General features: G+C 48.2%; 3 protein-coding genes across 3 annotated transcripts; 1 reads left to right on the top strand and 2 right to left on the bottom strand.

Moving 5' to 3' along the window:
• Positions 1 to 1,133: 1,133 nt before the first annotated feature.
• PCYB_102840 (hypothetical protein) lies at positions 1,134 to 9,981 on the top strand (the record flags this gene model as incomplete). The annotated part of the gene is made up of 5 exons (XM_004222833.1): positions 1,134 to 2,243; positions 2,408 to 5,660; positions 5,728 to 6,650; positions 7,428 to 8,311; positions 9,918 to 9,981. The coding sequence occupies 5 exons, from the start codon at positions 1,134 to 1,136 to the stop codon at positions 9,979 to 9,981; spliced, it is 6,234 nt and encodes a 2,077-aa protein (XP_004222881.1).
• Positions 9,771 to 10,499, bottom strand: PCYB_102830 (uridine phosphorylase; the record flags this gene model as incomplete). The annotated part of the gene is made up of 1 exon (XM_004222832.1): positions 9,771 to 10,499. A coding segment is annotated over one exon (729 nt), but the record flags the coding sequence as incomplete, so codon positions are not given.
• A 1,296-nt stretch (positions 10,500 to 11,795) lies between these two features.
• PCYB_102820 (GTP-binding protein) lies at positions 11,796 to 13,221 on the bottom strand (the record flags this gene model as incomplete). The annotated part of the gene is made up of 4 exons (XM_004222831.1): positions 11,796 to 12,041; positions 12,294 to 12,569; positions 12,861 to 12,953; positions 13,117 to 13,221. 4 exons carry the CDS (start codon positions 13,219 to 13,221, stop codon positions 11,796 to 11,798), a joined length of 720 nt encoding a protein of 239 aa, XP_004222879.1.
• Between the last annotated feature and the right edge of the window lie 1,056 nt (positions 13,222 to 14,277).

Below are 14,277 nucleotides of genomic sequence, written 5' to 3'. Positions count from 1 at the left end.
TTTTTTTTTTTTTTTTTTTTTTCCCAGATGGAGAAAATCCCAACCCGTTCGCATATTTTGAAACGTGGAGCAAGAAGCATGCGCAGACGCGAAAAATGGCTTTTTGCAACGCGGCACATGGGGTGGGCCCCTAACCGGCAGGCCAAAATGCACTACCGCGGGCGCGCTGAGGTGACAGCGCGGTGACTCCCTCCAAGGGGGGAAAACAAAGTTAGCCTCTTCCCCCTCTTTAGGGGAATCCCCAAGGGAGGTTAATTCCTACTCATGTAGTTCGCTTCACCAAGTGGATAATACACTGCTCCCTTGATGTGAAAAAAAAAAATAATATAAAATAGCATGTATGCAGGGGGTGACATTCTGTTCGCTCGTTCTTGTAGGTCAATTTTTCTTGCCTTTTCCTTTGCCCCTCATTTTGCTTTCACAAATTGAGGGAAGAGTACAGGCTCAGTTTTTTTTTTTTTTTTTTTTCCCCCCCAGCAATGGTAATTACGCTTATGCGCTAGGTTGGTAGATACTTCCTTGGCTGTTCAAGGGAGTTCCCACCCGAGGATGCTGTTAGTCGGACGGGGGATACTCTACCTCCACTCGGTGGGCGCGCAGGGCGTGAATGAGCCGCTCGGGTCGGGAGGTCTCCGCCAGGGGGGAGAGCCACAAACGGAAAGGAAAAAAAAAGCAATAAATGAAACGCAGCAAAATAGAACGCAGCGAAGTAGAACGCAGCGAAATAAAGCGCAATATCATATAGAGGAGTAAATAACCCCAGCTGGACTGGAGGGGAAGTCTCCTCTGCAGAAGGGGCGCGCGACCAATGCAGTGTCTCCTCCAGGGAGGCTACCCGTTTATCTCCTCGTCGGCGTAGAATAAGGGACACACGGGTCAGAAGTTGGCAGGTCGTCCACATCTGCCCACCAAGGATAGGGAGGAGCGTTCCCAGCGCAACGCAGCGTAGCTCAGCTTGGCTTACCTTACCTCAGCTTAGCCCTTCACATCACATGTAACCGCATCACACATAACCGCATCACACATAACCGCATCACATACAACCGCATCACATATAACCGCTCCGCATATAACCGCTCCGCATATAACCGCTCCGTGTATAACCTTACCGAGTTGCCGCCCCCAGAAGCACCATGATCAACCTGCAAGTACACCAACTGCGAAGGCCCAGCGAAACGGACCACTGCGAGTGCGGCAACCTGCTGCGAGAAAAAAGCCTAGAATTTGTTCTAGTGAAAAATAAAAATCTGAGCATATATAGCTACCAAAGAAAGAGAAAAAAAAATCATCTTATATACGAGACAAAGCTGAACGCACCAGTTGTGAAGGTCGTAATTTTGAAGGATGTCTTTCTCCGCAAAAATAAAGAAAGGATTAGTGGTGTTCTGCTAGTATATAAGGGAATGCATTTCGTCCTTTACAGATTCAACCGTCATTTGAATACCCTCGTGGTTGTGTTAAAACACAGCTTTGTAAAGAAAGCAAAATTTCAGCCAATTTTTTATTCCTTGCCGATTGCTGTTAACTACGTGCACAGGTATGACAAAGGAGGAGGCAGTGCCTCGGGGAGGACAATCCGAATCGGCGGAAGGAAACCTATCACAGGCATCACCAGGAGAAGGAGATTCAGATTAGCCACCAAAAGACTGAAAGGTTATATGCCTGGACTGCACCCAGGACTACTCCAAGGAGAGGGACTCCCCGAGCAAGAATTGTCCATGAAGACGCGAAAGGGAAAGGGTCGAAGGAGGAAGGCAACTCCGGTTGGAGAACCCAGTGAGCTCACAAAATCGGAACTGAACTCACAAAACGGTGTTAACGACGAGATTTATGTGAACATTTACGGGGAGAGGGGGAGAGGTGCCAACTTGGAAGAGCCCTTTTGGATGGATCAGCCCGTTACAGAGGACTTCAACATTGGGAGTGCCGAGCAGCCCCCCGGAATTCTCCAAAACGGACAGACCAAAATGAAGAAGCGAACTTCGAATTTCTGCGAATTTGTTGTTTCCTTCTCGTATGACTTCAAAACGATTTACGTCCTTTTTTACTCGTCGAGGAGGAAACGAAAAAATGGTCTAGACCCGACTTATGCTGGAGAGATGAGGACGACCTACTTTGGGAAGGACCTCTATTTGTTTAACATCGTCAAAGTTAGCCTGCAGGACCTCTATCGGCACTTCATTTTTATTAAAAAGATTTTTTTCCATGGCGGGAACATCCACGTGTTGCTGCAGAACGAGCCGGTAAGTCTTCGCCGACACGTCCGCAGCTCGGCTTCTCATCAGTACACCCCATCGCTGCACGGCAGCACTGCTTCTCATCAGTACACCCCATCACTGCACGGCATCACTGCTTTTCACCGCTTCTCCTCATCACTGCTCCTCATCGCCGCTTCTCATCACTGCAGATAAACGTGGGACACGCCACGCTGGAAGAACTGAGCCTGAAGCTCCTAATTCTACGGCAGGAGGATCACAAGTTTGACGCGAACAAGCTCATGAAGGGATTCCCAAACGATACGATAGACGTCCTGCGAGTGAAGGACCTGTTCATATGTCTCTGTCAGGACTATCTATACATACTGAATGTGAAGAAAAACCAAAAGGTTATTTATATGTTTAAAAAAAGTTGTTATACCAACAGGGTTCTTCATCTCCAAAAAAAAGAAGCTCTTTTTTGTGATTGTACAGGTTTTAGTGTGCACTTTAAAGAGAGTAGCAGCAACATGTGCTACAGGAAAGGGAAGCTTTTTATACTCACGAGGAGGTACATCCTTGAAGGGACTCTATCGAGGGATCACAATAACCTGGTGAAGCTCATCAAATGGAGGAAGGCTTACACGTTCAAATATGACTTAGCCAAATCTTCTGTTTATTTCTTTGGAGGGAGGTTTTACTTTGTGTGCTGCTACAATGGGCTCTGCGGGAGAGCAGACGTGGATTTGCTCGTGAGGAGAAGGGAGGAGAGAAGTCGGGGAAGGTGCAGCATAGGTGGGGGCAGAGGAGAGGCCTCGCGGAAGAGAAAGGCAGCGCTTCCAGCTCACCCAGCGAAGAGGGAGAAGTTGCAGAAAGGGGAGAAAGGGGAGAGGCGTGATGGGGGAACCCCCCCCAGCGGGGAAGTGCCTCTCCATATCGACTCCCTGGCTGCAAATGGGGATCCCCAAATTGCGCCTCTCCCTCGTATAACCACGTGTGGAGACTCACCCCGAGCGACCAGGAAGGTGCGAACGAACAATAATTTCCTAATGGACCTCCTGATCTACCTGAACAAAAATCCAACGGTGAACGAACACACCAAGGGACTCAACCACAGCAAGTACCATTTCCTATTTCAAAAATACAAAAAAAAAATAAAAATTCTGGAGGGCAATTTTTCCTTGATAAATGCCCAAGGGGGAGTCGAGTACGTGCCTCCCCTTTTCATACTCAGGAGAAGGAAGGGGGGGAAGCGGAAGGCAGAGAAGCGGGAGAATCGGGAGAAGCGGGATAAGCAGAAGGCAGAGAAGCAGAAGGCAGAGAAGCGGGAGAAGCAGAAGGGGGGAGAAGAAATAGGAACCCCCCTCCCCCTAGGAAATATGACCCGCAAAAAAGAAGTAACCCTAGTGGACAAAATACCAGCCAAGGGAATGCTAACAGATTTGATTAAATCAAGTGAGGAACCCAGCTTAGTCAACAACAGCAGCTACTTCGCTCTAATAGGGAATAAAAAACATAGCAGTGTAGTGAAAATTTTCTTCAAAGTTCCGTTTAGCACTCTGCTAAATGTGTCGTTTGCAGGAGCATGCACAAGGAGTGTATGTGCCAATGAGGGAGGAAGAAGGAATGGACTATGTCAGTATGTTATGATTAACTTGGAAGGAGGGAAACACGAGCAAGGTGGTGAAGACGGAGCTCAAGCTCAGAATGAACGGAAAGATGAGAGAAGCTACGGTGATGAGCAGAGTAACAGTGAGGGAGGAGGCAATGGATTCATAAGGAGAAGCATCCTCCTATGCGTTGACAACCTTAACACATGGAGACAAAAAAAAGAGATCATCAAAAAAATGACCTTTTTGAATGAGAAGAAGGAAGGAGTAGTGGATGAACCTACAAAGAGTAGGTTGCCCTTTTCCGATGTGGGGGATCAACCAAGGGGAACTCTACTCAACAACCATCGCGCTAAGGTTATTTACACGCTAAGGGGAGACGGAGTGCAAGGGGAACCATCTCATGAGGTGGAGTTCCCACCAACGGGCACCGCCAAGGTGGAGACCCTTCGTGCCTTTTTCAGATTCTACCCTTTTGTTCATTACAGCAATAGGGATGTGAAAAGGTACGTGGAGAGGGTGCCCTACTGTGGAGAGGAGCCTTCTCTTCACGGGGGAAACCAATCGGAGGCGTTGCCTAAGGAGGGGGAGAGCGAACGTGAGAGCATACCGCAGATCGAACGGGAGAACCAATCGAGTCGAAGGAGTACCCCCCCCCAAAGGAGCAAACGTGACATCGAAATTGAATTAAAACAAAAATACGCACAGTTTTTCCACATGGAGAGAAAAAAAAATACAAGCCTAAGTATGGAAGGCAATTGCATAGCTCTGTTAAGGTTTAAGTGTCTACTAGTGCAGGTCTGCCAGAAGGAGATCAACGTGTCGCTATACGCCAACACGTGCATGGTGCTAAGGACCATATCTGTGAAGGACTCAGTGGTAGAGTGCAAGCTGGCGAGGAGGTTCCTAATTCTTCGACACGAAAGTGGCAGCTGCTCTGTGTACACCTTCCATATCGACGAAGTCACAGACCTGTTGCTGCGGGTGGAAGAACTGACATCCCTCCTTAACATGTGCGTTTTACGCTGTCTAGATGTGGAAAATAGAGACCAAGAAATTAACCTCCTCCAGTTTGCCACTTTTCTGAGGGACAGAGCAGTCAAGGGAGGAGAACCTCCTTCCCCTTGGAATAGTAGCGATATAAGGGAGGAGGACCTACTCTCCCTCTTTCGAACAAAAACGTCACATACGTTTTTCCAAGTTGTGAACAGGATGATGGGTGGCTCAGACGTAGGGGAAATTCTCTCCTTGTACACCCAATTGGATAACGTCCGCTGTATCTCCACGGTTAAGAGAGGAAAACAGAGCCTTCTCGCCTTCCTGGATGACTCAAACTGCACCCTGCGCATTTTCCACCTCGAGAAGAGACGCACCCTTTTTGTTAGCAACGCTTTGTTAGCGGTGCCCAAGTATGTCTACAATGAGAAGTTGGCGAACCGCACAAAATGGGCGAACCGGGCGAACCGCGCAAAAATCACAGCAGAGGGGGGAGAGGCGCCCCGCGGGGAACTCCTCCTCGACACGTACAAACTCGAAGAAGTAATAAACGTTCTCCTTTTCCCATTGGGCCCCAACTACGTCTTAATCCTTTTCCTAACGGGGAGACCCATACTGATCTACAAAAGCGTTCGCGAAGTGAGGAGAATCAGCAGATTGAAGTTCCAAATAGTCACTCACAGGTACACACAGCCGTTACTTAGTAACGTTCATTTGGTGAAGGACCCCAGTGGTGAAAAAATGCAAGTCGTCACCGTTTCGCGCGACAAGGCAGAGATGAACAACGGTTTCGTCCTCCACGTCGATGGGAGGAAAAGGGGGAAGGGGACAAAAGCGGACAAAGTGAGACTTCAAATAAGTGAGAAAAAGAAGAAAAAAAAAATCACCAAAATCGCCAAAATCGTCAAAATCATCAGAATGCATAGTGGGTTATCCCCATGTGGATATCTCCAAGGTGGACCTAAGTCACGTGAGTGGTAGTCAGAAAGAGCAGCTTTACCAGAAGGTCGGGGCCTACGACGCGGCCTTCCCCCCCCTACTGCTGTCCAATTGTAGGGGAAAGCTCTTTGTTCACCGCTGCGGTGGGGAGGAGGGCGAACCAAAGCAGGGACAACCCAAGGGCATCGTAAAAATCGACCGTAATGCGTTCCTCAGGATTGACGCAACGGGTCTTCGCATCGTTAGCATTGAGGAAGAAGAAAAAGTGTGTGCAGCAGGCCCCGACCGAGCTGGCCTCCATGACCGAGCTGGCCGCCATGACCGCGGTCAGCGTGAATCCCAGTTAAACCGTGACGTCGCGCGAACGCTAAGTGAAGCTTCTCCCCCCCTGGAGGTGACCTGCCACCACAGCAACGTCGACATGGTGGAAGCACACAACGAAGTGTTCCTGGTAAGGAGCCCCCCTCCTAACATACTCTCCTTCAACGATGACTTTGTATCGAAGCTGTTTTTGTCCTACCCGTACATGTACAAAATTGCCGTTTCGAAGTTTGAGTACGTGTTGAAGAGGGGGAAAGGGCGCCAAAAAGAGGCTCAAAGAAGGGGCGAAAAGGAGGGCGAGCATGGGGGCGAAAAAGTGGGCGAACGTGAGGGCGAAAAAGTGGGCGAACGTGGGGGCGAACATGGGGCGAACAAACCAACCGCAGACCCGGAGGAAAAAGCGAATCAGCCAGCTCCAGCTAAGCAACAGGGTGAACCCCCCGAAAGGGATGATCCCCCCCCCGTACACACAGCCACCCGGGGAAAGGTCATCTGCGCCATCGTTCGAATCAAGTATGACGAATACCATTGCCTGAAAAAGCTACAGAAAAGGAGACTAAACTTGCAAAAGGAAGAACTCCAAACTAACGTTGCATATGCAGGGGAGGAAGAAGTGCATTGCGTGCCAAATGTCCACCTACAGGACAGCATTAACAATCAGTACACGCACAAGCTGAAGGGCTTCCTCTGCACCAACGACGAGGGCGACAACAGCGGCGGTTACAGCGGCGGCTACAGCGGAGGCTACAGCGGAGGCTACAGCGGAGACTACAACGGCGACGGCCACGACAACGGCCTCGACAACGGCCACGACAACGAGGAGGACGCAGCCATAAAGAACAACGAACAGATTATTAGGAAAAACAACAAACTGATCTCTTCTGCAAAAACGAATGCAAAGTTCAGCAAGTTACTCCTCCTACATGAGTGTAGCAAAAAACGCATCTATGGATACCACACCTTTGAGCATAGTGAGGAAATTAACTGCGTTTCCTTCGGGTGTCTCCATGGGAAGGAGCACATTTATGTCAGCACTAGCCTCAACATTGGCGAGAGGGTCGAAACGCAGGGGAATATATACGTGTTTGATTTGAGTGGTGTGTTCGCTCGCGTGGGGGAGGATCCCATTAGGGAAGGACAAGAAGGAAGAGAGGAAGGAGGAGAAGAAAAAAAAGTGGACGGAGGAGAAGAAAAAAAAGTAGACGAAGGAGGAGAAAAAAAAGTGGACGAAGGAGGAGAAGGCGGAGGGGGAGAAGGTGAATCCCTCCCCAGGGGGAAGGACCAAAAAGGGAAGCTACCCGTGTACATGAAGAAAACGTATAACAGCTCAGTGACGCAGATCCACCCCTTCTACATTCACAGTGAGGGGTTCCCAAATGGAGGGTTGGATAGTGCCCTGCAAAGCATCATCCTCAGTCGTGGCGGAGACATCAAGCATAGTGGTAAGTACAGCGGGAGAAGCCAACACGGCGAATTACTCTCAGGAGAGGACGAAGTCGTCCCCTATTCCCACGATAGGAGTATCACATCAAGGAGAGCAAACCAGAAAAGTACAAATATAGACCCAAATGTACACTGCAACATACTCCATTGCATTAATTCAAAGCTTTTTATTCACGAAGTGAGTGAACGCGACTTTACCAAAGGTGCCTTTCTGGACAACAATTTTTTCATCACAGACATCAAGATAGTAAATAATTTTTTCATCGTAGCAGATCTACATAGAGGGATATATATCAACATGTACAATTATGAACAACAACACGATAGTAGAAGCATCATTCCCATAGCGAAGTCTTTTTTTAGTTCCAATTTGAACATACTTTGTTGTCACTACCTCGTTATGGATTGCTTCATGTGTATCCTTGCTATGGATATTTACAATAACTTTTTTATTTTCTCATTCCGGAGTTATCAGTCTGTTGATATTTTGTATGTTTTTGATTTTTTCAACTTTAGTAGAAGAGTAATTAAATATGTGAATTCTGTGCATCCAGATCGGAGATCGAATTCTGCTTTGTCCATTTCGAACGATGGGTCTGTTCACTTGTTCCACCCGATTAGAAGCAAATCGTTTGCATTCTTTAGGGAGACTTACAACGTCGTCAGGACGTCTCTCTTTCCACACTTGGCCCTCAATGCGCATGCAGATTTGAGCCCCGATGTTTTCACCCAGTCTGCCAGACTTAACTTGCACAAGAAAACGGACTCCTTCTCGATCAAGAATGTGCTCTTTGACGACATGCTACGGTGAGGAGGGGTGTACTCGGAGGGGCACTCCCGTTAGGTGCTCTCCTTTGTCTATACTTGCAGCGACCCGGCTGCTTACACGGACGCACACTACTGCCCATTTGCCCCGCCCCAATGCGCTGTCACGATTTCACCCCCCACACGTTCGCGGCTTCCCCCACGTTCGCCGCTTCCCCCATGTTCACCTCTTCCCCCATGTTCACCTCTTCCCCCGCACGTTCGCCGCTTCCCCCATCAGGCAACTCCCCTTTTACTCCGCCCAAGTCCTTCACGAGTTATTCTTCAAACGGACCAACCTGCTGGAGCACATAACGATAGTAATGCTAACTGCACGGGTGACTGCTCCCCACCGAGGAGGGGCGGCGGCCACGTCAACCGCGGCAACCGCGCGTTTATTCCCGCAGCTGCACTCGCCGCGTGTTTATACCCACTGCTGCGCTCACCGCGCGTTTATTCCCACTGCTGCACTCGCCGCGCGTTCATCCCATCCCCCTTTTCCCACCTCGCAGGGGGAGCTCCTAATCGAGCTGAACTCCTTGAACGAACGGTAACCCTCCCCCCGCGCACGGTGCCCCCAAGAGGAGGAGAGGCGAAGCTTTCCATGTGGAGCCCCATCAGCATGCGCGCCGTAGCACGCAGGAAATTCGCAGCCATTCGCAGCCGTTCGTAGCCATTCGTAAACCATTTGGGGGGTCTCCTTTCCCCCGCACGGCATATCAGTTGTCCTTTTTTTTAACGATATCTCTTTACGATATCTCTTTACGATATCTCTTTACGAGAACTCCTTACGATAACCCTTTACGATAACCCTTTACGATAGCTGGCCAACTTGCGCAGCACGCATTGGCGCCCCGTCATTAAGCTTCCCTCGTTTGACCGCTTAAAAAATTTTCAAAAGCGCAGAGTCGTAGGAAGAACGAAATGTCACTTTGGCTTTATGTGTTGTGGATGGTCAGTAAGGAAACCTGTTCGGTGAAGGCAGGAGCACGCAGCACATGTTCCTATGAATGTGTGCGTATGTGTGTGTGCGTGTATGTATGTATGCTTGTGCATGTGCGTACGTACGTACGTACGTGTTGCCAGTGGGGTGTGGCTCCTCCCCCCAAATGTTCTTCCATCAGGAATAGGAAGCATGAAAAAAAAAAAAAAAAGGGCACTCTGCAACGACGCCTTGCAGGAAGATATGCAAATGGATCGTCAACGAACCCCCTTTACAATTCGTACATCTTAACCAACATATGAAAAGAAAAAATAAAATAAAAAATAAAACATGTTTCGATAGTAAGAGGAGAAACCTCACACATGCACACAAACGGAATTTTCTTCTCAGGTGTGCTTCACCCAACGCGCAAATGCACGTGGGTGAAAAAAAGCATTCCCCTTCACACGGTCCATTCATGCAATCCACTCATGCAATCCGCTCACACAATCCACTCACACAGCTATGCCCCTAATACTTCTTCGCCAAGCGAGCACAGGTCTCCAAGGATATCTTAATCATATTTTCAAGCCTCTCTGGGACGAGGTTATTGTCAAAGTCACCTTCATCCCATTTAAATGGGCACCCATCAACGATGAAAATACCTCCTGTTTTTACCTTTCGCAGAGTACCCATAACCATTAACGTGGCGACTTCCATTTCGACAACAGCGACATTAGCCTTTGAGTAATCTTCCAGCCTCGTTGGGATTATTTTGTGTGGGTAATACATATCGGAGGATAAACTAATTCCATTAAAAACGGGTACCTTTAATTCTTGTGCTACTTTATTTAATGTGTCATAGACCTCAAAATCGGCAACAGCTGGGAAGTCTGAGTGTATCATAAGGTGAGACACTCTATCCTCCCTTACTGCTGCGTTACATACACAGATATCTCCTCTCTTTATTTCATCTGGTTGAAGGGATCCACAGGAGCCTGCACGAATGATTACCTTAGCTCCGTTATTCATAAGCTCTTCGAAACAGATTGCACATCCAGCTGACCCTACTCCGTGACTAACACAAAGGAACTTCTGCCCTTTGTATGTACACTCAACACTTTTATATTCTCTGTTATATGCCAAATCTACATACGAATCACATAGCACCTTTACCTTGTCCACTCGACCTGGGTCTCCTACGACCAACACCACTGGGGTCGTCTGTGCTTTGGTAAGCTTGATGTGCCTCTGCATTTCTTCTGCCATTGTTTGGGGGGGTTCGCCAAAAAAAAGGGGAAGAAAAAGGGGAAGAAAAAAGGGGGAAGAAAAAGAGGAAGAAAAAAGGGGAAGAAAAAAAAGAATTCCCGTTGGGTGGGGTGGCTATACGCGACAGGGGGGAAAGGCTTCGTCGACAGGCAGCAACTGCTCGTCGAGCGACTCTCGTCAGGTAGCTTAGCTTCTCAGTTTTTGCGGTGATGCCGCTTCGCAGGTTTGCCGCTTTGCAGATTTGCCGCTTCGCAGGTTTGCCGCTTTGCAGATTCGATGCTTTGCTTGTGTGCTGTTATTCCGGTGGGGGGCGTGCGAGTTGGGAAAATGAAAACCAAACGACAAATGCAGAGAGAACTTCTCGAAGGAGGGAGTTGCAAAAAAAAAAAAAAAATTATCGAAGTGAAGGGCAAAGAGAATTGCAATAAAGCGTGCCTCACAAAAAATGCTACACAAAAAAGGCTCTACAAAATGCTCGGCGAAAGTGTGCTCGAAAAAAAAACGCCCCTTTGTGGTGCTTCCCACCGCGGTGAATACTCACCTCACCAAAATTGCAAAAAATCTCGTCGCCAACATCCCACTAGCAGCAGCTGCACCAGGGGAGTCGGTTGCCCAAGGGGGCATACAAACAACGCTTCTACGCGACATCCATAAAAAGGAGCACCTCTACACACGTGACGCTCGAAGGAACCTGAGCTGCGCTGCGTCCTCCCCATCCACTGCACTCGGGGCGACGTCGCGACAATCCAAACAGGAATCATCAGTTGAGTTTTTTTTTTAAAAAAAAAAAACACATGCAAAACACAAGCAAAACACATGCAAAATGGGTATGCACAAATAAGTGTGCTGCTTTCTCGCAAATGCTCAAAGTGGTTAAGGCTGGTAGAAAGGGGGCATACATTTCGACATGGCGTCGTTTCTCAAAAAAAAAAAAGGTATGCTGACCCCCCGGTGCACGACGCACGATGCACGGTAGGGGTTCACGATGGCGATATCCCTGGGTGCTACTAAACACGCCGTGTGCGCAGAGGTGCTTCTCCCCGATTAGGGAAGATGACCGCATTAAACACCTTCAGAAAACTATGGATAACTCCCCCATGAAGAGAACAGGTGCTTTCCCGTATGCATACGTACGTATGGGCACACGGAATTCTATACGCACTGTTCTAACGCCCCACGTTGGTTGCTTTGCACGTCCCCCTCCCCAATTGGGTGCTTCCCCCTCCCCATATTGGCTGCTTCGCTTGCCCCAATTGGGTGCTTCCCCCTCCCACATTGGGTACTCCCCCCCCGGTGTCACTTCTTCACCAGCATGTTGTCAGTTGCTATCAACCCCAAGTGGGCCCTCAACTGCTGAACCCCAAAATTCTTCAAACTGGATACGTTAAATAAGTAGCTGTTTATTTTCATGTCGTAGGTCGTCGTCTCCTTGTGGGTGCCCCCCCCCTGCCTGTGCGTCCTCTCGTTAAGGGACTTAATTTTCTTCTTGTAATCGTCAATGACGGAGAGGACTTTAAACATGAGCTTGTGCAGCTCGTGTGCCTGCGCAGTTGTGGGGTGGAGTTGGTACATAAGGTTAACGTGAGGGGGCAAAGCAAAAGGGGCAAAGCAAAAGGGGCAAAGCAAAAAGCGCCTTTGTGTAGGTAGGGATAGGAAGCGTTTACACTAATACGAACGGATTAAAACCTCGCCGTTCCGCGAAAGCGCTGAAAAGGTGAGAAAAGCCACTCAGAGGGAAAATCCACTCAGAGCAGAGAGATATTATAGTACTCCCTTCTCGTGTGACTCTATTACCCGGAGCTTATCCACCTTAGTAACGACAATTTGAAAAGGCACCCCCTTGGTTATTAGCATGTCGAGCAAAACAAAATCGTGTGCAGTGAAAAACTCTGTACATTCCATCAAGCATAGAGCGCGCTTCAAGTTCACCGCTCTCTTCAAATACTCCTCGATAAGGATAGACCAGTTATCACGCATCTCCTTAGAAACCTTTGCAAAGCCATAGCCAGGTAAGTCCACAATGGAGAGATGATTTAGCAGGTTGAAAATGAATAAATGACGGGTACGCCCCTTCGTGGAGAAAGGAGAAAAATGGGAGATTTGCACATTTAAAGAAATAAAAAAAAAAAAGGGGGTGGACTACTCCAACACATGTTCATCACAAATATTTACGTCTGCTTGGGAGCAGCTGGGACGTATAGATAGAGAAGAGACTCCTGGTAGACAGGAACGATGGTTCTGTTCAGTTCAGCATCAACGAGTAAGCTTTGCATATGCCAGTGACGAGTGCATAAAATGTGCACCCCCACTTTTTTTTTTTTTTTTTTTTTTTTTTTTTCTCCTTTTTTGGTGTAAAATTACCGGCGTCTTTGAAGCCTGCGCGACTTCCCTATTGTTCAGCAGGGCGTTGATTAAACTCGATTTGCCAACGTTGGACCGTCCGAATATGGCTACCTGCAGTTTGGAAATTCAAAAGGGGGGGGAGGAGGGGTCCTTTGTCGCGCGCTTGTATGGTCAATAACGCCTCCAGTTTTTTTTGCGCGGTTGATTATGCATGGTGATAACGCTTTTTTTTTCTTTTTTTTTTTTTTTTTTCCTTTTTCCCCCTTTTTCCTACCTGCGGGATGGCTGACGGCTTATACTTATGAATTGTTTGGGCCACATAAACTGGGTAGGCAACAATTTTCGAGTTGAAAATCGAGTTGCACTTTTTAATCTGCATTGGGGAGAATTGGGCCAAGTGGCGAGCTGTGGTTTGTTCGTTCAGATGTGGGTTGGTACACTTGGGCATAGACGTTCTTTTACGGGGCCGCTTTTTCCTAGTGCGGCGTATCACGCGGTGGCCATCGCGACTCTTTACAAGTTCGATGCGCCACAGATTGCCTTCTTTTGCGACAAAAAAGAAAACGAAAAAGAAAACGAAAAAGAAAAATAACACGAAATCGCCATTCGTGCACATCACATCAGGTTTAATCGCACTTTCGTAAGACACCATTTAGGCACATCTTAGGTAAAAAAATTGAGGAGATAAATTGGGCTGTTCTATTCTCTCTCCATTTCGTCAAGCAAATTTTCCGCGCCATCACGCGGCCGCACTTGCAAGTGCTCGTCGGGATCCCCGCGCACGTACATGTTTCTCATCGGTCAGCCAAAAGGGGAGCTCCTCCTCGTTTAAAAAGTTGATATTAAGGAATGGCTTCGCCAAGTACGGTGTTCCTGCTGCTGTCCGGGGGAAACGGTGGACAGTCAAGGATGTAGCGGGGTGGTGGTGGGCACAACATGCAAGCAGGCATGAAAGCGCGCACTGATATGTGCATGCGTCACTGTGCATGCGTCACTATGCATACGTGCCTCCGCAATTTCCGCGCAGCCTCCTACGCGTACGGGTTTACACAAATGCGCTTCTACGCACTTCCACCCATTTGGACTCATCTCCACATACGTGCGTCTTCCTTAAAGAGGGACAGCGCGGCCTTCCTTATCATTTTAACAACGTCGGTGTTCCATCGGCAGGAGAACGCTGCTCACGTGGTGGGGAAAAAAAAAAGCCAAGCCACAGCATGCCAAGCCCGCCAAGACTCACGAACAAGTGGAGCAACAACAACAGAAAACGCGGCACGGGCACTTAAAAAAGGAGCAAAAGGAACCATAACACATTGTTGGCAACTCCGAAAAAAAAAAAAAAAAAATTACTAATAAAACTATATGTATGCAGTTAAATTTTTGCCAAGCGGCTTTACCCTATATTACAGCACAAAACGGCGGTGGATTTTTTTTT

Source organism: Plasmodium cynomolgi, chromosome 10 (assembly GCF_000321355.1).
Source record: "Plasmodium cynomolgi strain B DNA, chromosome 10, whole genome shotgun sequence".
Classification (NCBI taxonomy): Eukaryota; Apicomplexa; class Aconoidasida; order Haemosporida; family Plasmodiidae; genus Plasmodium; species Plasmodium cynomolgi.
This window is presented reverse-complemented; position numbering and strand designations above follow the sequence as displayed.